Here is a 26,181-nt window from a genome sequence, read left to right on the forward strand (position 1 = left end):
ATTGGAACTAGACACCACGTATCTTACACAGCCACAAGAGAAAGGTTTTCTGCTGCTTTGTTATTACACAGGTAGTTGGTTCTATCAGCTAAAGCCTAGTGACGTGGATTTGTTTTATGCATATTGGGTTTTGTTCTATTACTTTCCAAGAGACTGGACTCCCCTGAGTCAGCTGTGTTCATTGGTCAAAATAAATTCCAGCATCTGACACCATTTCCATTAATCACAGACAAGCCAGTATCCGTGAGCCAGATAATAGAAAGATAAAACCAATATCTGGTAGAGTAGGAAACATTATTTATGTATGCTGTTCACTAAGACAGTAGGAGCTATCTGGAAGGCATTTTTTTCAACTTTGATAAACTGAAAGAAGAGCAGAAAATGGGCACTGTATGAAATACTCCATAGGGAGGGGAGTGTCTGGAACCACACAGGTAACATTTCTACAGCCCATCATTACTACAGCTATGCTACAGTTAGATAATTTGCTACTAAACAGCTGTAAAATTAATTCTTATTACCCTGCTATTAAACCTGCACCTGTGAATACTCCACTTGCACATCTGTAAATAATATAGTACTGTGTCTTCCTGCCCATCAGAAGTTAGGTATCATGGATCTAAAGTATAAAACATTTCTTCAATGTATTGAGCAGTCAAGACATGTCACTTCACCCTCTTGTATTAAGGAGATATGAAGCAGATCAGTTTAAAACCAACCAAACAACAAAAATAACAAAAAAGGGGCAAAAGTTGTATTTGTCTAAAAGCAGTTCTTGGCCTTTAAAGGAAAAGTAGTAGTACTCAGACACCCATGAAGTAGGCAGTTGCAGTAACTCTAGTGCTCTGTGGCATACTAAAGATACCACAGAAGTACTACCCAAGTACATCAACACTGCTACACTACCTAGTCAAATTAAATTAAGGCTTTGTTTCTTTAATAAAAGAAAAGTTAGTAGCCTCCACCACACAAATAAATAGTCAAGGTTCTGGTGCTGTGCAAATGAGGCAAGATAAGGATAACTGCATTGTGAACAGGGGGATCCTGTAGTAGGCACCACTGTGTGCAGAACTGTTTCCTGTGGCCTGAGCTGAGGGGAACAAGCTGAACACCCAGGATTCGTGGTGGTCAGCAGCATTACCTGTGATTGGTTGTCATTCACAATAAGACCCAAAATGGCACATCTGAACAGGATAGCCTAGGAATGATTCTTCTTTTGCCACTACCTAATATATATATATATATATATATAAGTCAAGATTTTGGCAAAATAATCTCACTTTTCTTAGTTAAAAATGACATAAAAATGCATTTCTAAACCAGAGGGAAACAGGAAGTTACTGGAAAGGAAGAAAGGAGAGGGAATCCATTTCTTCGTTTTATGTCTTCTTCTGAGAGGAAAAAACCCCCACCAAAACAACACAAAAAATCCTGCTGTCAAAAGTAACTTTAGAGCTGGTCCAAGTTCTAACGCTGGATACCAAGTATTTTCTTGATAACATACAAATGGCAAACAAATACAGAACTGGATTATTTTGTTTTATTCCAAGAACTCACTTTTCAGTGTTCCCTTGCAAATGTAGGTCATTTGCAATACAAGACTATCTAGACCACAAGCCAGATTTCTTTATAGTGACATTACACCAGCACTACTTTAACTTCAAGGAACTTGCTCACGAATTTACAGCAGAGGAAGACTAGACTTTCTTTTTCAGAACTGCAATTAAAAATAAAGAACATTTCAGGCAATTTGTTTTCCATCTTTCACAGTTCAAGCATTAAGGTGCCTATTCAGTACCAATCTAGAAGTGCCTCAATCCACTCTAAACATGGTTTAACTCTTGTGCAGACAGTTTTGATTACACTGATCCAGGTAATCTGCTGGACAGTTTAACAAAGTTTTATTTCTCATCTCCCAGAACACATTCTCATTAGGCTTTGGAGGACTTGGGAATACCCAGGAATTATCTTCCAGAGAGCTCTTTCCGTAAGAATGGTGTTCCTGAAACACTTTGCCATCAACTGGAACGGGTTTCTCATCTGTCCATGGTTGTAGAGTCACCCTTTCAGATGGGATTTGTGCATCTCTTGTCAGAGGAGGAGACACAGGATTGCAGGGCACTTTGTCGTTTTGTGAGAGTTTTTTATACACTACCCCAGATGTCAAATTCAACTGTGAAATGTTCAAGTCAACACATTGTACTGGTGCAGTAGAGGCAGCTGAAGAAAGAAGGTAAGAGAGATTTTAAAATGACGTAATCTAATCCATTTTTCATATACTCTACATGTGCTGCAGTATAACAGGGATGTTAAACCCTGTGTTTCCAAGCTACAAATTTTCAGACCATATTTTACTCCAGTAACTCCTTGAAAACTAAATGTTCTGATCACCTCAATCTGATTTTGCCAGATGAACCAGAGATCCTGAAATCACAGTGTCTAAACTACGCCCAACATAGAGCAAACCACCCCCAGATCCCACTTGAATGCAAATAAACTGATGAATGTTCTTGTTAAGACTGGAATGAACGCTGCAACTGAAAAGTCTTTCATGCACTTGGAGAAATCAACCAGGATTCAGAACACTGCTTGCACAGATCATGCTTCTGTAACAAGTTGTGTGCTCAGGCTGCCAAGAACCTTGCAGTTCTCACTGTCCATGAAGCAGTAAGAGGGAAATGGAAACACATGGTGGTCACAGGCTCCCTGTGCTTCACTATTGTCTGAATTCTCTAAGTAAAGTGACAGACTGCAGTGTTCAGCCATCTGAAATTCCAGGGGAGTTTTAAACCACACTAGGAAGGGGAGGATTTTGAAAGAGCATCTACCTGAAAGGAAATAGCTGCAGCTTCAGAACAGATGGCCAAATACAACCAGGTCATTCTTTTGTAGTGGTGTTTACAGACATTCAGTGGGACTAGAGGAATTAGTCCTGCAGCTAAGGAAACACACATCTTGCAGGTAGCTTTCTAGAATAGCTATGAATCTTGAGTAAGAACTGTGAACTGCAACTTCAGTTCTTCATCACTATAAATTAGAAGGTTGAACTCAACCTGTAAATGTCAGGCAAAAGGACTTTCCAGTAGCACAGGTAGTATATCTGAAAGACATGCCGATGCACTGGATTTGGCTTCTCTGCTGACAGTTGTAAAAAGCAATTCAAGGTCTATAGACCTTTCCAAGTTCAAGAATGGAATCCATTGAAAACAGATGGAAAATGTGAAGCAAGCAGATACATGTTTGTTGAAAATGCCTCCAGAGATCAATGGCAGGTAAGCAGAACTCACACATGAACCGATACTGTTAACGTCACACAGCAATGCATACAATGTGTTTGCAGACTTCACACACCTCTTATGGTGGCAACTAGCTGGCATGTGGCAAAATAGCTAGTACTACAGGTATAGGAAGTGGATGTTTTAAGTGAACTCTACCTGTATTTTGCATAAGCCAAGGCTTTTCTATATATACAATCACAGACATATCTGCATTGCATTCCTAACAGCCTGACGAGCAAGGTAAAAACAAAAAACCCACCACAGTTTTAATTTCTGCTGACTCTGTCTGCTCTTGCATGCTTCTGAAAAATTACTGGAAAAAAAAAAAAAGGCCTACAGAGCTGTCTTAGTGTAAGTTTTAGAATGGACAGGAAAGATATTTTAGTAAAATAAAAGCTCTCTGCACAGAATTGGAAATTTAAGTGGAAATACTCTTTACAAATATTTACACAAATGCGAAACACCCAAATTCACATTTCCACTTACAACAACCTCATTAAGCCAAAAACCTTGCAACAAACCAGGTTTCAATCCCCCTCCCACCTCCCACCATTCCTCCCTACCCCTCCAAGCTAAGCCTAATGGCACAGCTACCAAACCAGCTTGCCAAGGCCGAGCGAGGCTGCGAACCTCCCCCACACTGCAAGAGATAAGAGATCCAAGCTGGGAAGGGAGAGAGAGGCAGAAAAGGGATGAACTGACTCTGCAACCAGTTTATACTACAGATGCAGGGCTTATGGGATAAAATAACAAATTATTATAATTTCCTGGGCCTATCTAGCCCCTTGGAGGACTTTTCAACTCTATGGTTAAGACATCTGGGCTTAAACCCACAAGAGCAAAGGGCAAAATCAAGTTTTCCAATCAATCAATGATGCCTGTGGATGTGCAACTGCATCAGCAACTGCAGAAAAGCAGACTGTTCCAGTAGAAGGGAAGAATCAGTACTTGTGTAGTGGCAAATTAAACAATGGAAAGAAAACCACTACATGATCACATCAACCCTTGCCAGGCTTCAGAATTAAAAACTCACTCAGTTCTCAGTTTCTTGACAAATGTCTCTTAGAATTGTAGGAACACAGACTCACCTGGTAACAATATGATCAAGTCTACAAAATGTGTTGATAGTTTATCAACCAAGAACCAGACTGATCATTAATCACTGCTGGCCACAGACAAAGGCAGTGATTGACCTGGAGGTGAATCCTCCCATTACCTCACTGAGCCAATCAGAGCTGTTTAGGAACAAAATGTCTTGATCTTATAAAGGATGAGGACATCAGAGACTGTCACCGATAGAATGTTAACCAAGTTCCAGTCTTTCACCTGCATCTTCTGTATACCCAACACAGTAAATGTCACAAGTGAAGTGAGCAGAAAAAGGAAATAAACACTGTGATAAACAGACTGATGGTCTGGCCCCACCAGAGTGGGAATGATCTTTCCTAAAGTATTTGGCTTCATATATATGAAATAGAAGAACCAGTTGACGAGCTGCTCAAAGAAATTACACATACTTTATGTGTGATTTCCCCCTTAATTACTGGCAATGCAGCAGCAGAAATGAGGTGGTTCTGTCGCTTTAGTATTTAACATTCAGAAAATGTCATCTTGCAGAGCATTTTTCTAGGAAAGACAACTTTTCTGAACACCAACATAAAGAATTATGCAACTGTAAGTGCACTTCAGGCTATTAAAGTCTGATTTTGAAAGGTTGCCAATTTAATACTTTGCATATTCTATACTGGGAAAATAGGGCCTGCGCTTGCAAAAAGACTTTTTTTTCCCCCTAATATGAAGCAGCTGTGCTAAAAGGTCAAATACGAGTAAACTTAACACCTCAGCCTTGTGCACATAAGCAACACTTGACTGAGAAAAAAGCCACAAGGGGAACAGAATACAGTACTGAAGAAAAAACACATCAGCAACACCTTTATGTGTGAAGTTGACCAGTATGAGACAGAAGCAAAAGCAGAAAATAGGTAGGCTGGAACCATAATAGTCTAGCTTATCAACTTCAATTGATGAGATTCTGATAAGATATGATAGCTGGTTTCTTTTTTTAAAATGGTACAGCTTGAATCAATGGTTTGTGTTTGCTTGCAAGGTCTGATGGTGCAAACACTGACTTGCCTTTCTTGGTTGCTGTTGGGTTCGGTTTCAGTTTTCGCAGAACCTCAGCCTGCAGGTCAGCCACGAGACGCAAATTTGACATTTCTCTCTTCAGTTCCCAATATGCTTGTTGCACACTTCCAAGACAAAAGGTTGGAAAAGTTAAATATCTAATTGCCACTTCTAATGCACCCTGGGCATGCCTCTTAACTTGCCTAACAAATACTGTTAAAACACCTGTTTTGCCTGACATACTACTAGAGTACCATTATTCAAAATGAATGGAGCAGTACTGGTGACAATTGTAAATTGCTGGACTTTCTGTGTATTTGACTCTTGCATATTATGATATATAATGTGTTATAGATTAACAGCTGACACTAATAATTTCAAGTTCTCCAAATGGAAAGAAGTGTGAAGCATATTCTCCAATTTCATGATGTGACACTAACCGTCCTGCCACCAAATTAGTGATCGCCAAGGAACACTTTAAAACAAAATAATTTAAAAAAAAATAAAATATTGCACTGCAAACACAGTGGAGCATTAACTTTGAATGACTTCTCATAAATCACCACACATCATGTATTATGACCATAGTAATGTGAATTGATCATAGTTTTAAATGTTCAATCAAAATTGATATTTAGGTCTCTACAGCATTCGTTTTGCTACAGTGAATTCAGACTAGATACCAGAGATTCAAACTGAGCACCCACACAGACCAAAATAAAATATAAACCATACTGTTTCATATTCAAGTAATCTGATTTATCTTAATACACTGCATTATCAGACAACACTGTTACAATGCTGAAGTTCCAGGTTATTAGCTGGTAAGGGAAGGGAAATAAAATCAGAACAGTCAGCACCATCATATATAACTTAGCCTTCAAAGACATAAAGAGGCAGTTACAGCACAACTTAAAACATAAAATCAATGATTTAATGTTGTTTTAATGCTTAACATTCTACCAAAATACACTTACAGAGGACAAGTATCATGGATGAGAGTTTTTGGAATATTTGTTTCTTCATTACTATATTCACCTGAAAGAGGTTTATTTGAAAACCCCAAACTATTGCCACGATGACTAACAAACTATTAAGTGATGTAACAACTGTATTTTCAAACATGCTTGTGTACAGATTTCTAGCCCTATAAAATAGCAATTTAGGATCACTCCTGGCATGAAGATTATCAGACATGAACGTATGCAAAAGCACAGAAATATTTCCCCAGAATACAAAAATCCAGATTAAAAATACCCTTTGTTAAAAACCAGACAAAGCTGAGAGTCTAACAGGGATCAGCAATAATGGTGGATAGAAAATTTAAATTTTCAGAACTGGTACCTCAAGCAGTTGAGCTACACCTGTGGCCTTTTAAATCCCAAATCCATTTGGCTCTTTGAACTGTTCAGAGATTACAATTTTAAAATTAAGTTGATGTGGCAACCATACTTTGTGTGTTTTGGTCTCAAAACTAACAAACTCTTTATATCAAAACAGAACTGTCCAATCTTTAAATATATTTCTATACAGAAGTGGTCAAAATAAGCAGAGCTTGGTGTCTGCCACCCACCAGAAGGAAAATGCTTAGATAATTTTTGTAGCATGCATTTAGCACTTTTAAAAGCATTTTGCAAAGGGATGCAGGTACCAGAATTCCACTTAAATCTCACGTGATATTTTAACTGTTTTTGTGAATACTGACTGAGAAATCCCAAATTGCAAAGCCTCATTTTCAAGGAATTTGCAATTGAAAACCAAGGATTCCATGTGCTTGGAAGCTTATCTTACTCTGCCTTCTAACACGTAATATAAACCTTGAATATGATAAACCTCTCCAAATCTACACCAAAATAGATTTGCAAGCCAAGAATTTGAAGTAAATTTGCAGGCTGCTGACAAATGTGAAATAATTACTTTCCAAAAACTTAACTAACTTATCTCCCATGAAGAGCAGCATTGCTTGCTGCAGCAGATGTTTCACATAGGAGTATTTTTTTCATGTGTTTTCCCACAGATTTTTGGACAGGCTTACACATCACATATTCACTATTTATGTCATGTTGCAATAAACACAATACTGTACATATGCTAGTTTAGATGGCAGCCATATAAACATCACTTTGTGGACTAAATCTGCTCTGGAAGGGCAAAGAGAGAACCTTTTTACTTTAAGATAACACCTTTTTGCAGGCGTGTAAGGCTGCTCCAGCAGAACCACAAGGGAAAGTGTTAGCCAGCTAGCTATCCACTCAAGGTGAAAGGTGAATGTCATTTGTGTATAGTCTGCATACTACTACCCTCATTACACCAGAGAACATATGGAAAGAAATACCTGTGCTGTTCTCTTTCAGAGACTGATTTCCTATCCAGTATCTGAAGGGGGCCTACAAGAAAGCTGGGGAGGGACTTTTTAGGCTATCAGGTAGTGATAGGACTAGGGGGAATGGAATAAAGCTGGAAGTGGGGAGATTCAGGCTGGACGTGAGGAAGAAGTTCTTCCCCATGAGAGTGGTGAGAGCCTGGAATGGGTTGTCCAGGGAGGTGGTTGAGGTCCCATCCCTGGAGGTGTTTAAGGCCAGGCTGGATGTGGCTCTGAGCAACCCGATGTAGTGTGAGGTGTCCCTGCCCATGGCAGGGGGAGTGGAACTAGGTGATCCTTGTGGTCCCTTCCAACCCTGACTGAGATCATTCTGTGATCTCTTCCTTAGCCAGAAATTAACCAGGTATTACTCTAAACAATCTGTCATTATGAAGGACCACTCTTCCCTCTTGTGGAAAATCATGTAAGTACACAAATAGGCATAACTGGATCTAAGAGATGCAGTCAGTATTTCCTTGCTGCAAGAGAGAACATTTGGGAACTTTCATGCGTACATGAATTGTTCTTTTGCATAACAAATTAAAGGAGATAGATAAATATATACACACACACTTGGTTATATTACACAGAGTCTAAATAGGTTAATATAGGAGTTTAGATCCTTAGATTTAGTACAATTTGAATGGCTGCAACATGAGAACAAATATTATCTGTTAGGATGCTTTTGGAAAACTGCAGTTTCTTTTTGAATACCGTAACTCCTCAATATTAAAAAAAAAAACAAAACCAAAAACACCTCCTTTAAAATATCTTCTAGTTGAAATGTTATTGCACTGCACTGAGTAAGAATGTATGTTCCAATACTAAGCTAGAGATTTGAAGCCATCACCTATGCCAATGCATATGCAGAATGAAGATACTGAACAGCTCAGATAAGTGACTTGGAAATTTATCTACCACCTCTCAAGTCAACTAATTATTAAGAAGTTGATTTTTAAATGCAAGTTGACTTTCATATTCTGTAGAACAATTTGAAGACAGAAATGTTTTCTTATCATTGTCATCCTGGACTACCAAAATAACAAAGAAATTTTCCAATGATCTTGCTGAATCAGTATACCTACAAATGAGATTATTTAAAATAACAGATTTGCACAGGCTGCGTGAATATTGACTTGTTCAGGTGACTGTACCCCAGGAAACTAAAACATGAAGCCCACTTGATTTTCATACCTCTGGATGTCTTGCCTTTGAAGGTCATCTCCATTTAATGGATTTTCATTTGGAGCCTGGTCCTACATAACAGAGTGAGGGCAAGACAGAAAAGGAATGAACATATGATTTCAGTTCTGTTTGATAATAGTGCAGTAAAACTACAAGTTTGCTTAACATTAAAATTCAGAAGTAGCCTTCATTTGTGGTGGCTGCAGTGGTTTTCAAAAAGGACAAACATTTCTACTAAGAATTTCCACTTAAAAATGCTTACATTACCTACTTATGTGAAAGCATTGCTTCAGCCACCACCATACTCAAAGACCAAAGTGTTGGAATTTGTGATTCTTTGAAAAGCAAAAACTGAGAAAGGCTCCTGACTTTCCAGTCTTCTCTTGTTCTTTCCCTGCCCCAGTATATAAAGACCTATTTCAGCCAACATTTACTTCCATAAGTCACTTTTATGATGGAACGTAATTTATCCCTTGAGCCTGCAAGACTGCTTTAAATTGTGCATACAACCACCTCACTGGAGTTAATAGGACTGCTTAATATATCAGGCATCAGGCTTGCTTTGTTTGACATGTTTCTGCTAGACTGAGTCCTCCTTCTTATCCCTTCTCTTCAATTTCCCCTCCTATTACTATCCCCTCTCTAGACAAAGCTGATATGAATTTAGTACCTGTTGCTGTGGCTTCCTGATGCCTGTACATGTCAAGCCACTTGCAATATAATGTATAAACTGCATTAACTGTAATGCAAACCCCAAAGAATATCTAAAAATAGAAAGAGATAGAAAGTATACTTGCCTAAGGTAGGAAACATCTAAAAATGCTAACTAATGTAATTAAAAACAGGAACAACAAAAACGTCAGCTGGATTTAGAACAATGCTGACTTGTCATTACCCACTGATCACAATCCCCTGTTTTTCACCTGACAATTTTTCCTTCTGCTGATGACTTTTCCACTGCCACTAAAAACTAAAAAGCCAAACCTAACTAACCAAACAACGCCCCCCCAAAAAAACCCAGTTGTGCTACATTGCCCCACATTTGAAAACTTGTACCTTTTAGTTTCTTGTATTAATAGTGGTTATCAGGATCAAGAAGTATTTTTTAAAGAGACAAATAAGAAAAAAACCCTGTTCTTGTATTTCTTCTTTCAACAAAAGCTGCTGGCATAAGCATTATTTAAAACACTGTCATGTCTAGTCTTCCTCACAACTACTATTTCAGTTTGTTCTTTCTAGCAACATTCCCTCTCACAATACAATCTGCAGTCTTCAGTTAACTGACATAGCTGTTACTCTATTCTACAGAGCTTCAGTATGCCTTCAGAATTTACAAGGTATTGAAAATACCTTAAAAAATTCCAGATACAGTTGAAAACAACTGTGAGACACCTCACATGCCTTCCAGGTAACATGCTTTATCCCCACCTAGTGGAAAAAGCACAGACCTGAGACAAGACAACTGATGCACTTCAGCCTGTCTGTGTATACTTAGCAGTGTGACAGCAGCAGATCTGTAGAGACACATTCAGTGCTGAGACCCCAACACCCCAACTGTATATGCTTTGAAGGCAGCAGGGCAGGGTGACTGTACTTCAGGCTTGCTCTAGCCTGGTCCCTGAATGCCCAGGAAGGGCTGAGTCTTCCCTACCCTGCATATTGTGGGTGTGCTATCTTGTGACTCAAGATTACATAATCATAACTATTAATGACCATAAAGAATCTAAAATAATCTGCTTCTTTAAAAAGAAAATTATAAATCACATTTAAATCTCTTAAATGTGTAACTTTTTTATTGTTTAGCTTCAATGTGACTGCAGAGTCCTGGAGGACTGCCACTGTCATAAGACTCCTGCCTTATTGCTTTACTTTATTTTTTAAAAAAGCATTTTATTACTGTTAAGATAACTTAATTTATTTTTTGAGATCCTAACCACATCTACATTACACAGTGAGGCCTTCACAACAGACCCTTGCTTCAGAAAGGGCAGGTAAGGGCATTAAAACATTCTGAAAAGCTTGTTATAAAAATCCACTTTCCTGACAGGATTCATGCAGGATTCCCCTGCTGTGCTAGAGGTTCTTCAAAGTTCAAGGTATCTTTTAATATAAGCATTCTATTGTTTTAAAAGAAAAAACCAAACCAAACCAACCAGGTCTTGTCCAAACTTTCCGAAAAGTCCAGCCCAAGACACAGAGCAGCATGGAACACTTCAGTCTGATCAGGTACTTAGAAGAAATTGTAAAGCTTTAGTTTCTGTTGTTCCTTGGGCAACAGCTGAGAAAGCTCACCTGTGTTAAGTGTACTGTTTCAAGAAGCAAACTAGTTTAAGAGAAGATTAATTTTACTTGGATGTTAATCTTTCACTTGCTTATATTCTTTGTATTTCTTTGTGTACCCTTTATTTTGCTTGACCAAGGGATTTGAAGTAGTGCTGTAACACAGATAAATACAAAAATTCCTTAAGAATAAAAGGTACCTTCTGCTTGGATTTTTGCAACTCCTTTCTGAGACTGCTGCACTCCTCCTTGAGCTTTTCTAGACTCTGTTCCAGACTATGCACTTTCAGGTCACTGTTCAGCTTTTCTATTTCCCAGCTGGACTGAGTACAAATCAGATTTTTCATCACTGTAAAAAAACATTTTGAAGTCAATTCGATTTCAGTCTCAGTTCAAGAAATGTAACTCAATATATATGGTTTCCTTTTAACCACCTCATGTTCTACCAAAAAAAAAAAAACACCTATACATTCTGAAGAAGCTGCTGCCTGTGACAAGAGAGAAACACTAACACTGGTCAAATTGTTGGCAGAGTAGTCCTCTATACCTCTTTCACAGAATCCCAGAATGTTAGGGGTTGGAAAGGACCTCAACAGATCACCTAGTCCAAAACATGCTGCCAGAACAGAATCACTTAAAAGTAGGTGTCTGGATGCCTATCACCTTGCAATGGTGATGACATGAGGAACTGAGGTATGTCTCAACAAAGATAAAATCATCTCTGCTCATTGAGACAGCAGCTGCCACAGGGCAGGGGTGGAAAGACCCCCTGGAACATGCAACCTAAGATGATCCTAGCATCAAATCAGTAGTAGGAGGCTACTTATCAACTGCAAGAAAAGGAAGAATATGACAGAAATACAACCCCAAGTCTTCAATTGCATGATACACTCTTTTCCAGATAAAACAACTGAAGTAAGTTTAAGCTACACTGAGTCTTAAGTGAGCTTGGAGTACCTTGTTTGAGTAAAACTGATTACTAAATATCACCACATTTTCAGAGCTCTCCTTATAAACTCTGTACTTTTTACCTCTGTAAACCATGATATCCTCAACAATGACATATTACTAGATGACATTTTCTTGTCTCTTCTTGGAACAATACATTAATAAAGATTTTTTTCCCTCCCACAACATTTTATTTTACATACCTATAATCTACCCAGCATTCTTTACAACGGGTTGTTCTTCTAGGTTTAAAAGTTTGTGCACTTGATGTAGTGCATTAGGACCTTCAGGTTGCCTTGGACAATAATCCAATTCATGCACCCTTTGAATGACTGCATTTGTAGAGAATGTGAAGTCCAGTCCATATCTAACTTTACATAGATGACATTTTCTTATCTCTTCTTGGAACAATACATTGATAAAGATTTTTCTTTTCCTTCCATAATGTTTTATTTTACATACCTATCATCTACCCAGCATTCTTTACCAATGGCAGTAATAGAAGCTGGATTTGGACTTTTGGAATTGCCAGGGTACTCTTTCTCTTTCCTCTTTCCACCAGATGCTTTACAACCAGCATCTTTCTACCTTTCCTCACAATTGAGCCCTTTTAAAATAGCTGTTGTCAAATGCAGCTATTGCTCTACAACATACTCTTGTACCTGTCACATCCCAAAAGTGACAGAAAGCAGTATACCAGATCAGCTGCAGGTATCAGAGAGAGTGGTATCCACTGGACAGCGTTTGACAGTGTGCCCCCACCCCACTTTTGAGGAAAGGGTGGTGAGGTCTGGAGATGTACATGGCTGGCCTACAAACTGTCAGGTTGTCCATATTTCTCACAGTGGAAGAACATGGCAGCCTCAGATCTTTACCATGGAGCAGCTTGTCTATGGTAAGAAAACATGCCTGTTAACCATTTACAAGAATGAACACAGATACAAGCTCAAGGTACTTCACTGCAGTATTCTCCTGTCTTACAAACCACTACATAAACCTCTTCATGCCCTGAGATTATAATATAACCACCAAGACTAGTCAACATACTTTAAGATGAAGTAATCAAATGAATACCTTGTTGAGTTTCCAATTCAGTTCTTAGTTGCAACAGCTCTGCTTCTTTAGACTGCAACTGTTCATTCAAGGTTTTCAAGGATTCTGCACTTTCTTTCATCTATTTTCAGGGGGAAAAAGCCATACATGAAGCTTTTTTTTCCTACCCTGACAACTCAACTTTTTTTTTTTTTTAAGAAAGAAAAAAAACCTAAACAAGAGAACTATTGCTTTGGTTTTGGGTTTGTTTTTTTTTTTTAGCATTAGCCTAGCCCAGTAATAACACTGAGATACTTAAAAGTTGTTATTCCTACATAAAATATCATAACGTACTGTAAAACACCACAGATCCTCAGCAAATAAAATCCATCCTACAATAAGCATTTACTGACTATGCAGTCTTTTCATAACATGCATTCAAGTCATGGCTTAAACAGGCATACCACTTTATCCAGTCTGCTTTTCAGATGATCTCTGTCTATGCAGGCATCTCGATAGGCTTGGTACGCCTTGTTGACTTGCTCACGTCCCACTGAACTGCATTCCTCTTCCAGACGGGAGCCAAGCAGCTAAAACCGTAACAGAAATGAGGAAGAAGAAGTTTTGGATGTTACATTGAGAACTGCAAAACTTCAGAAGTACAACAGTACAGACTGCAACATTAAACAGCCTTTATTTTGTTTTCTTTTCTTAGTAAATAAATATATTGATACAGACCAAAATCTCTTAGAAAAGTACAACAAAAGCCATCTACAAATTCTGCAGTCTTTAACTGTACTTGATGCTTGCTACTGTACTACTATGAGTATTATAAAAAACATATACAAGTCATGATTACTCACACTTACAACCCCTTAATCATAGTTTTTTCCAGGCTCTGAAGGCATACTTGTTTTGGAAAACAAGTTTTAAGCCTATGAAGGCGCAAGATTGAGAAAATTAAGGGGAAAACAATCATCTCTTTTTTTTTTTATGCCCCATAATTTAAACAAAGATTTGTTTTTCCAGTTTATGTGAGAAAAGCCAAAGCAGAGTTATTTTACAAACTACTACCACCTTCCAGGTCACCACTCCTTTGCTGTGTGCTAGAGCAAGAGACAAGCAAGGGGAAGTAAGGCACTAGCAGCTAGATTTGTCAGACAACTCAAAAGCAGTAAGTTCCCATGTATTTCTTATCATACAGGTATACTATCCATTAACAAAGACTCCTAAGTCAGTCTAAGCCTTCTCAGTGCCCCTTCAAGGTAATTATGCTGAGGCAGGCCAAACAAAAGGGGCTGTCAAGGTCAAGTCCTGTTTACTGTGATTTTGAGTATCACAGTGTCACAGTATATCAGAGGTTGGAAGGGACCTCAAGAGATCATCAGGTCCAACCCCCCTGCCAGAGCAGGATCACTTAGGGTAGTCTGCACAGGAATGCATCCAGGTGGGTTTGGAAAGTCTCCAGAGAAGGAGACTCCACAACCCCCCTGGGCAGCCTGTTCCAGTGCTCTGTCACCCTCACTGGAAAGAAGTTTCTCCTCATGTTGAGCTGAAATCTTCTATGTTCAACTTGGAACACACTGTTCCTTCTCTTATCACTGTAAACCACTGAAAAGAGTAACCATGTAAAAGGTGTTACACTCAGCATACTGCAGAGAATATTGAGTCTACAGCTCTATTCCTATCCCCCCAGGACTTTCTATAAAAGGAAGTGCTGGAAAGTTTTGCCTTTTGTCCGAAAGCCAGTCTTGTCAAACCAAGAATTCATGAGTGTTTCAAAATTGTACCAAATATGACTGAAACTCTTCATTCCAATACCCCAAAGTAATGTCTACTTTTTAAGAGCAGCCACACACTTGTAACTGTCTCAGCTCTAACTCCAGGATCTATCTTTTCATCTTGTATCAGTAAGAAAGCAATCTATCAAAGGTAAGACCTTTTGCAGTACAAAGACACTCACTACTGAACAATGGATTTACATTTAACAAGAGCATTCTTTATCTGGGGAGAAAAGCCTGTACCATGGTCGATTTTTAGCTTCACTAGGCTAAAGTGGAGACATGGCTCCTGGTTTCCAACTACTTACAGATTTGGCACCTCACTACTCAGCAATACTAAGTCACATGTGCACATTTTAATAAACACCATAAAGAGGCAGATGAAATACAGTAATGATCCCACGTAACTACATGCCTTCCTAAATCAAAGCTAGAGTCTTTGCAGGCTGCTACTCCATTGCATCCCATAAATGCCCAGTAAAAATAAAAAATCCTGCTATAATGTAACTAGACTACCAGAGGAACAAATTGCTTCACTTAAATTAATCCATTGACCAAAACTTTTGAACTTGGAAATGATTTTAAGTGCATATTTTAAATACTTCATTCACCTGCTCTGCCGTCCAGCCAAAGAGCAAAAAAGTAGCTGCTACCAAAATCGACTTTTTTCTTACCTTCTCTTCTAGAATTCTTATTCTTTTTTTTAAGAGGGAGTTCTCCTTCTCTGTCTCCTTTAATCGTTTCTTGATATCTTCATATGCAGTGACAAGTGCAAAGTGTGAGGCAACAGACTCATCTCCACTGTAGGACGAAACAGGAATCTCCCCATCTCTCTTATGAGCATTGTCTGCTTTTTCATGGTTCAAAATACAGATGTCATCCTCTACCAACTCCTCCATGACAGCTGTGAAGGGGAATTTTCACAAATTCATCAAGACCCTCAATTCTGAAAACCTTCCAAAATAATACTGCAGGGTGTTTCTGAGTAGGACAAGACTGAACAATTAGGAAATACCTTAATCCTGCAGAAAATCCTGAAATCTTTTACATTGAAAATACACTGGTTAGAAAAGAAGCATCTTTCACTGTTACTTGGTAAAAATATTTTGAGTATGCATCAGATTCATTAATACCCAAATTCATTTTTATTGAAGTTCAGCACCATCCCAGAATTTGGCTGGTACTGAGTATTTGAACTGCAAAGGAATATTGCTCCAGAGGTTTTGCAAGCCTGCACTGAGCAGCAAAAGATACTTTAGCTGCAAGAAATCAACTAATAACTGTGGTTCCTGGGCACAAATGCCACTGAGCACAGTGGCCTAAGGCAGACTCACACTAGTCCTTAAAGAGGGTGCAGGAGTAGCTATGGTGAGAACGAAAACATACTCAGTGACATGATCTGCCTTAACTCCCACAGAGAAAACTGACAACCTCACAGTAAGAAATGTATTACCCTAAAGTACCAGGAAAATCCACTTGAATCACAAATGCAAAGTAACTATTGAGGTTTTGTTACAATACACATCATTTAGGCACAGCAAAGCATTCAGTAAGAAAACAGCACTTCTAAAAGCTCCACACACTCTCTTCAACTCCAGTGTTAAGGGCAAAGCCCCGACAGTATTTTCCTTAATGTCATCAGTTATCAGGAACAAGTTCAACAGTTTGATTTAAAACAAAACAAAACAACAAAACAAACCTCACTCACTCAAAAAAACTCCAAACCAACCAACCAAAAAAAAAAAATCCCAGCTCACTCTAATTTGTCAAATCACTCTAATTATCAAACTGATAATGTTTCTCCCCCAACTTTAAACAAACTGCTGTCAAAAAGCAGATTTTTGTTTTTCCCCTTTTAGAAATCCTTAGAATGCTGATAAGCTAAACAACAGAAATTTTGGAATGAAAGAAAGGAGCATGATGAAGACAGCTTGTATTGCAGGAAAAACAGTTCCAAAGACTTAGCAGAATTTCTCGGGAAAGGCAAGCATCAGTAGGGAGAACCCCACCACAGTCGCTGCCTTGGCTGTGTATTTGCTATTTAAATTCAAACTAGACTTCTATTTGTTTACGGTGCTAAGAGGTAAAGGGATCAACTGCCCTGGAGCTTATCTATGTGGTCAAATTTCTCTTTGCAATGCTAGCAATGGAAAAGCCATGAGGGCTGCAGCACCACGAAGAGCTGAAGTACAATGGTGCTGTTACCACATTTGTCTCAGTTTGCTGCAAGCCAGTCAGACTGCATGATAAAACACTGGGACAGCTTGTTTACACTAAATAGACAGCAGCAACGGAGTCGTAACAGTGGGGGAAAAAAAAAAAAGAGACAAGACAAAACTACAAACCAAAACTGAAGTGCACTGAATGGTTATCTTCAGGAGAAAAACAGATGACTTGTATGCTGTTTGATCCACTCTAACAAAACCTGTTGCTCTGCCTCCCACTTAAGTAGAAAAAGCCTTGCAAAAGGTTTGCTTCCTTTTCATTGTGAAGGCTAACATCACTCCCTGCACAAGGTGACCTTGACTGAAAAGCACTACATCCTTCAAACTGCATTAACTAAGGAACTGCTTGGTTTGTCTTCTAAGATGATCACAGCACACTAGCTTTTCCTCCCCTGTTTTTACCAAGAGGCCTGCAAGCCTTGAAACCCATCTCATCCCATTTGAAGAGTTTACTTTCTCAAGGCAACACATGTCCTTTTCTCTGAACAATAATGCTTGGCAGAAGTGTAGCTTTCCTCTTCAGAGAGCTTTGCAAATATTACTTATTAACACCAAGGGTGGTAGTTCAATATAAAACACATCTTACAGATGAGAAACACAGGATGCAGATGCTCTAACAGACCACTGCACAAACACATTTCTGTAGTTTGAAAGGCTGATCTTATTCTCAGTTCAGGAGGACAGATAGTAAAAGCAGGATTACATTCATTTATTTTTTCCAGGATTACATTCATTTATTTTTTCTAGTACTGAGCAGATTCCCATTTTGCCCTTTAAATTTGAAAAACCAAACATTTTTCAAAATATTTCCAAATATCAAATGCAAGTAATTTTAAGACAGCATTTTCCTGATTTTTTTAAAAGGCTACTCAGAGTCTGAACCATTTTAGTCTGTTCACCTTTGAGCCTTGAGAGGCTTCACTTCATAACTGCAACATGAACAGACTCCAGCTGTTAATAATAATGGTATCATTTTTGTACTGGTATACTTCAGCTTACACAGAAAGGTATACAGATGCATGTAGACAAAAATAGAAAATTAAATTTCAAGACTACCTTTGATCCACAGGAATCCTGTGGAGTGTGTTGTAGTCCTCACCTCAATTTCAGAAAAACTGCACTGCTTTTTTTACTTCCTTTTTTTTTTTTTCTTTAAGAATACTCCAGCTCAGCAACAAAACCCATGGAACTCCTGCAGTCAGCATCAGAAACTCCGTATACTATGTGGCTTCTATGACACGTGATGTTAAAATAAGCAAGACTTCCACTCTCTATCATTTTGCATCTCTGCCTCAGAAATCTGAGGTTGTCTTTGATTCCAATTGTAAACACTCTGCTCTACATAGATACATCGCTTTTTACAGATATTTCCTCACTTTTTAGAGAGGAAATCCAATCTGCATAGATGCATCTCAGTGGCTCTTATCTTTGGCCACTGTTTATCCTTGCACATGGACAATGTCCACACCCCCAAAGCACTCCCTAAGAGTTCCTGTGTACAAAAGCACATCCTGCAGCCTCAGCCTTGGTGCTCTTTCAGAAACACGGTCAGCCCATCTGCTGAATCAGACCTCCAAATTGCTTTCACTTTGCTGCTTACAGGAAGGAGGAAGTCACTGCCTCAAAGTGCACAAACCAGCAAAATCTCCTTAGGTACAACAGTCAATTTTTTCAATATCAATTTTTTTACAATAAATACTCTCACAAGAACTAGAAAAGTACTAAAAAGCCCATTTTATGACAGCAGTGCTTGCTAGATGTTACTTTCTCTGAATAAATTCATGTTCTAGTATTTTTATTGCTAATTTCCAAACCCTATGCATCCTCAATATAGTGTATTCAATTTGCCTTTCTGTGCATGCTGTCCCAACAGCCACTTCCTCTGACAACTATCAGAAAAGGACAGGGAAAAACCCTCTCCAAAAGTTGAAGTCAGCTAAACAGTGTCCTCTCAGCATTGTATAACCCTGTTATACCGTAACTATTCAATTTAATTTGGAAACTAATTAGAAGTAATATTGCCAAAGAAAAACAAACAGCAGCAAGATAGCTCCTGGCTGTTAAACCTTCCTAGCATCAAACAGAAAGCCTCACATGTTATCATGCTAACAGTGAGTATTATTTTAGTGTTCATGCCTTCCCATTTCAAAATGTTTATAGAGAACAACTATTTACAAAACCTAGAGTTTGTTTTTTAAAGCCTTCCTTTGTAAAACAAGCAGTAGATCTTACTTCCCTGTTGTAACTTTCCTCCCACTCAGTTCAAACTGTCAGATTAATGTTCAATAAGTTCACAAGTTCAGTGAGAAGGTATTATGAGCGCCTTGTGTAACTGTGCTAACTTTTAATTCAGCTGGAAACAGACCTCACCTGTTCCAGCCTTTAAAAGGCAAACTGTCACACTGATAGCTCTTGGTAACCCTGCAATTCACCAACATAGTATCTGGAGGTTTTCAAGACATGACTGGACAGTGTGCTGGATTGTTTTACCTATTTTGCCTTTTCATCAGGCTGGACCTGATGATCTTTCCACATCCTCTTCAACCTGGGCTGTTTTACAATTCTGTGATTCCCAGTTCAGGTTTGCATCTCAGTATTTCTGACAAACCTGCTCATTTGAACACAAGTTTCTGTTAGCAGCTTCTAAGTGGAAGACTTTGAGTGTTCCAGTTACTCTATGCTTGCTTCACTTCCCTTCTCAAATTTCATTTCTTCTCCCCATATTGTCAAGTTTCAGCAGCATCCACCATTTGATACACTAAGAACTAAACACAAAAATATTACATAATCATGTAAATAGTAGTTAGTTAATGCAATTATAGTATAACCATATAGCAACAACACAAGACTGACTGCAAAGTTGGTTGTGGAGTCTCTGAAAGTCCCTTTCAGCATTGACTTCTACCAACCCAGTTACTAGCCTGAATCTTCAATCCTATCATCACTATTTTAACAAACTGGATCTTGTTGCCACTGTAACTGTTTTATTGAATACAGACAACGTATTTAGACTTCTTCTGCTTAGAAAATCAGAAAGAATGAAAACATGTATCAGAAGGTAAATCCACACTCCATGTTACCCCATTTACTTCTATCTTTTAGCTAATTTTCTTAAAAATCTAAAGAAGTCAGCTGTTGATAGCATGTGCAGTGACAGATCTGCACTTTTTCCAGGGTAGTTTTCACTTTGCTAAGTAGACATCCCACGTGTAACATTTTCCAGTCATAATGCACAATCCCCAATTCAATGCATCTATTGATATCATAAGAACAAATGCTATGGGATTTGCAACTTCATGGAGCATTTTGCCAATGCTGTGAGAGGAGGTTAATGCATTTCTTCACCCTGAGTATACTAAATATAGCCTGTTCATGTATTTAACCTGGTAATTTGCACTTTTCCCCTCTTAACTGTCATATAGAAAATGGGGTCACACTGAATACCAAATCAGATTATTAGCGGAAATTTAAGCAATCTTCTCAGTGGTCCCCAGTGACAGAACAAGAGGTAATGGCCACAAAGTTGAATATAGGAAGTTCCATCCAAATATGAGAAGGAACTTCCTTACTCTGAGGGTGGCAGAGCAATGAACAGGCTATCCAAGTACTGGAGTCTCTGAAGACTTTCAAGGTCCATGTGGATGCTCCTATGTGATCTGTTTTAGGTGATTGTGCTCTGGCAGGGCAGTTGGATTCCATCTTTAGAGGTCCCTTACAACCACTACCATTCTGTGAACACCCACTTTTGATGCACAAAGGTAGCAATTCATCCCTTTTGCTCTTTTAAAGGGCTTTATGCTAATTAATTTTCATAGAATCATAGAATTGTTAGGGTTGGAAGGGACCTCAAGGATTAGCTAGCTCCAACTCCCCTGCCATGGGCAGGGACACCTCACACTACATCAGGTTGCTCAGAACCACATCCATCCTGGCCTTAAAAACGTCCAGGGATGAGGCTTCTACCACCTCTCCGGGCAACCTGTTCCAGTGTCTCACCACCCTCAAGGTGAAGAACTTCTTCCTAAAATCCAATCTGAATCTACCCACTTCTATTTTTTTTCCACCCCCCTAGTCCTATCACTACCTGACATCCTAAAAAGTCCCTCCCCAGCTTTCTTGTAGACCCCCTTCAGATACTGGAAGGCCACAATAAGGTCTCCTCCAAGCCTTCTCTTCTTCAGACTGAATATTCCTAAGTCTTTCAGTCTGTCCTCATAGGAGAGGTGCTCCAGCCCTCTGAAGGTTATAAAACATAACCTGGCTAGTATTCTGGCAATGGCCACTTTATATTTTTCTAAACTGTATACTGTAGCATACAAGGACTGAAAAATAGTAGGCAGTTTTAGAAAAAAAAATATGGGGGTTTTGGGGAGAAAGCAGAGAAAATCTTCACAGAATCTGATCTAGATTTCACTCAGCCCATGTTTTCTGACTTCATTCAGCACTGTTACCTCAAAAAATTGTGCTTAGAATTTGGGGCAATAGTCTCCTACTTATGGTGCAAACATGCACACACTTCTATGAATAATTGGTCTTTTATAAAACAACTTGTCAAAGGACAAAACATAGTAGTAATCTAGATTTTGGGTCCTACAAAAAAAAAAATAAAAATCCAGGATAAGTGTGCTAACAGGCAACTGGTATTATTAGTAGTAGTAGCATCTGATCACACATCAATATCTAGAAAATTAAGTGCATCCCATAGTCTATAATTTCAGACAAGTTTTCGTTTCAGAAAACTTTGTTTCATTAGATCAGCTGCCATATGGAGCCCTGACTGTTATGACAACAATCCTCCCTTCACTGTGATTTTTCCTGAGCTGGCTTCCAGCATGCTGATTTATTGCATACATATAGTGTAAGACAAGAAGGAAACCAAGGGATTCCTCAAGAAATGCAAGAGCTCCTAAAGCCAGTCACTGGAACAGATTACAGCCCAATCCACTCTCACTTTTAAGTTGCTGGGGGACAAGTTTATTTCAGAAGATCAGAGTAATTGCACCACCAGGTGAAACACGAGGATTTAAACCTGTTAAAAGTCTTATGTGCTAGTGATGCTGTCTCAACCTTAATCTGCACTTCTTTCTTCCAAAGCAGCGTGGCCTGCAACACCTGTATTCCAGTCTGCTCCAGTGTTTCATCACGGCTTTCTTGTCACATCTTGTGCTGATAATCCCACTGAGTTCGTTTCTTTTGCTAGAGTCCCCGGTACTAACACACAAATCGCTGGCCTAAGAAGTCGCCCAGTCTTTTGCCTTAATTAAAAGCAGCTTTTTAACTATTTTCATTGCCTACCTGAGACTCCTTCCCAACTCATCAGCAGTACCTTTGAACTATGTTTAGCAGTGCCTTTAAACTATGCCCAGCGTTCCTAAACCGGGATGTCCCTCTTCACCCTTTTACATTTCATCTGTAAAGCAAGAGTGGGCAGGGACATCATGCAGGACTCTGCCAACGTGTTCCTTCTAAAACAGCGTCTATTTTAAGAAGCGAAACTAACTGATCGCCCCGAATCGCCTCTGTCCCCAGGGAAAACTGCTCCTATTCCACCGGGCAATAGGGCACGAAGCTCCCCAACACCCGCTAGGGCACCTTACGAGCGCAGGCCGCGGGGCCGGGGCCACCCACCGGCGACATGCTGCCGGTAGCCCCGCCGATCCCCGGGGTCACTCGCCCGCGCCAAGACCAACCTCTCCGGCCTTGCTGGGGTCTGACGGGTCAGCAACGGGCGGTCACTTCAGTGGAGAGGCAGCACCAGCCATCGCGGCCTCCGTTCGGGTCCTCTCGGACTCCCATGGCCGGCCGCGGTATGCCCCGGCCTCCGCCACCACGGAAAACTCCCTGGGCGCCGGCGCCTCCTCCTCGCCTGTCGAGGAAGTCAACAAACGCGGAGGCGGACCTTGATCTCTCCGGTTCTTCTCCCCCTCCAACGGGCGATCGCCGATCCCGGAAGGAGAAGAGGCGGCTCTGCCGCCTGACCAGGGGCGCGACAGCGGACCACAAGCCCCGGCAGGCACCGCGGGTTGCGTCCTGGCTCCGCCTGGCGGGGCGAGCGCTGCTGTCACCGCCCCGAGTGGCTTCCACCCAGCAGTCACTCCTCCGACTCTATTTTTTTCCTTTCGTCCTCCTGCTGTTGCTGACCCGAGCGGCTTCCTACCTGAGGAACAACGTAGTGGCGGTCAGCAGGAGGCGTGAGCAGCTGGACGAAGTGCTCAGGATCCGCGGTTCAGCCTCGCGTAGTGCTCAGGTTCCGCGGTTCAGCCTCGCGTAGTGGTCAGGTTCCGCGGTTCAGCCTCTAAGGGAGCCCTCTGAGAAGGGTACGGATTTTAAACGCTTTCTTTTCAGCAGCACCTTGCATTGCAGGGTCTCGTCGATGGAAACCAGGGGTATAAAAAGAAAACCACTTTTCCCCTTTCAGAGGTGCACCGAATTTCCCACCCCAGTTCAAAGTAGGACTGTAATTAAGCAATAAAGATCAGTTCCTTTTACTGAGAAGCGGCCCCTGGCCAACGCGCACATGCGGTGGAAAAGGTCATTTTACATTCTTTGAACTATTTACAGCGGTAAGGAAAATTGGTCCGTCGCTAGGGGTTAGTGTCCACAATAGAGACAGAGCTGAATCCTGTAAAACTTTATTCGAATAAATAAAGAATCCACGGGACAAAAAATCCTTATGGAATCTCTCATATTGCTGGAAGGTGCAGCTTCCCTTTTATCCTAAATTCCCGGACGTGATTTCCCTTTCCCCGTTGGCTGAGGTACTCAAATTTACAGTCTTCCCGATCCACTGCGTGATCTTCCTTTACACGTAGAAACACACCCACCCCCGCATGATACACTGTATGCTCGTTTAAATGACGTTCTTCACTTATCTGGGTGAAGTTCATATTCAGTTGCCTATTAAGCCTGCGCTCTGTCCTAGAAGTTCAGGGTGTGTTCAGTTTCTGCTATCTGTGGAGGACACCCTGCTGATTTACAGCAAGCCCCCTGGTGAGGCACTAGCAGAGGCTCTTTGTGATTTACATATAACAGAGAGAAGGCTGGACTTTTGAGATTCCAAGCCTGGTCCCTTTTATTTTGTTGTGTTTCAACTTCCTCTATCCCTCTCTTCATTTGTAAAGATACTACCCACCTCAATCCTATCACAGCTTCTTGAGAATTTTACACCTCTGCACAGATGAAGGGCTAAAAAGTTCTGCATTCATACTCCCTTTATTTATTTGATTTTTCAGCCAGTGCTGGTAAGCACAAAGGGGTGAAAGGCAGTAGACAGTCTATTGCTGCTTATGGGGTAAGAAGATAACCAAAAGTTTAAGTTAGATATAAACTTTACTTTTTTTTTTTTTTTTTTTTTAATGGGCCAAAGTAGTACAGTACTCTGTTTTCAGGTCTGTTTAAAATCCTTCTTACCAAAAGCAATGTCCTTTTAAAATCCAAAAATACACTTTTCTCAAGTTAACATCTCTTTGTGATTATTAGTATGACATGGATACAAATGTGTTTGTATGTCATTAGGTTACAGAAGAAGGGTTTTATTACATGAATCAGCACTGTTTTGAAGTAGTGCTGTTATGAAATCCAGATGAAAAGAACATAAGGATTTGGTCTCTCAAATGCGTCCACTATTTTTTGTGAATAACATCAACAGGCTAATGATCACATTTCTTTTTATTGATGTAATTTGTAGTCTCTTTCCCATTAAAAAATTACAATCAGGATCATATCTACAAAACAGTAGAAAGAAAAGAAAGAAAGAAAGAAAGAAAGAAAGAAAGACAAGAAAGAAAGAAAAAGAAAGAAAGAAAGAAAAAGAAAGAAAGAAAAAGAAAAAAAAAAAAGAAAAAGAAAAAAAGAAAGAGAGAAAGAAAGAAAAAGCCCCAAGCAATGGGAAATACTGTAAAACATGGTGGTACACCTGAAACCAACTTAAAGGCAGTAATATTTGATTATTATGGGAATATGAGAATAAAGTCAGACTTTATTCCCATAGTAGAAAGCCTTGTTTTCCCTTGAAACGAATAGTGAAGTGGACAAACATTCATGGCATGTGTTATCTGTTCTGAAAAAAAAAAACCACCCAGATACTTCAGTTTCTGAGGAGAGACAAACTAATTTGTTACTACCCCATTTATAGACTAAGTACTAGAGTATGGATTAAAAAGCTAATTATAAAGTGTAAAACTATATATATAAATTTAGCTGCAAACAGGCATACAATGTTGCTGTTGAACAACTATCACTGACTATGGAATTAAAAAAAAAAAAGTACCATTAGATTGAGGGATTTTTTTTAAAACACCATCATGTAGCCACAGTTGGTGAAGGGCTTGGAGAGCAAGTCCTGTGAGGAGCAGCTGAGGGAACTGGGGCTGTTTAGTCTGCAAAAAAAGGAGGCTGAGCAGAGACCTTATTGCTCTCCACAGCTACCTGAAGGGAGGTTGTAGAGAGGTAGGCATTGTTCTCTTCTCACAAGTAACTAATGAGAATGAGAGGGAATGGCCTCAAGATGTGCCAGGGGAGGTTTAGACTGGACATTAGGAAAAATTTTTTCACTGAAAGAGTTGTCAGGCACTGGAACAGGCTGCCCAGGGAGGTGGGCATCCCTGTCCATGTTTAAAAACCATATAGATCTGGTGCTTGGGGACATGGTGTAGTGACAGACTTGGTGGGGTGGGTGAAATGACTTGATGATCTTGGAGGTCCTTTCCAGCTTGGATGAATCTATGATTCTACGTGAATGAGAAGAGAAAGGAAAGGGGAAGAGGCTGGTCTAGAACTAATTTGGTGGTTAAGATTGCTTCAGTCATAGTCATTATATGAAGGAGTCACTCTCAAAGAGAGTGTGGTCAAAAAAATGCATAAACTTAAAGGCACTACAGTATTGCAGTTCCAAATATGGCAATTTACAGGCTTTTATTACAGTTTTTAGCAAAAAAGGTTTTGGATTAAATAGGAATCAGGGATGA

The 26,181-nt window shown here is 39.7% G+C and overlaps 1 protein-coding gene across 1 annotated transcript; it reads right to left on the bottom strand.

Moving 5' to 3' along the window:
- Window positions 1-1,538: 1,538 nt before the first annotated feature.
- Window positions 1,539-23,004, bottom strand: AZI2 (5-azacytidine induced 2). The gene is made up of 8 exons (XM_054384893.1): window positions 22,906-23,004; window positions 15,665-15,894; window positions 13,674-13,799; window positions 13,252-13,351; window positions 11,430-11,578; window positions 8,959-9,020; window positions 5,412-5,527; window positions 1,539-2,220 (listed from the first exon to the last, which is right to left on the bottom strand). Exons 2-8 carry the CDS (start codon window positions 15,887-15,889, stop codon window positions 1,835-1,837), a joined length of 1,164 nt encoding a protein of 387 aa, XP_054240868.1. The 5' UTR covers window positions 15,890-15,894; window positions 22,906-23,004; the 3' UTR covers window positions 1,539-1,834.
- Window positions 23,005-26,181: the final 3,177 nt, after the last annotated feature.

This window comes from Indicator indicator, chromosome 11, assembly GCF_027791375.1.
Source record: "Indicator indicator isolate 239-I01 chromosome 11, UM_Iind_1.1, whole genome shotgun sequence".
Taxonomy (NCBI): domain Eukaryota; kingdom Metazoa; phylum Chordata; class Aves; order Piciformes; family Indicatoridae; genus Indicator; species Indicator indicator.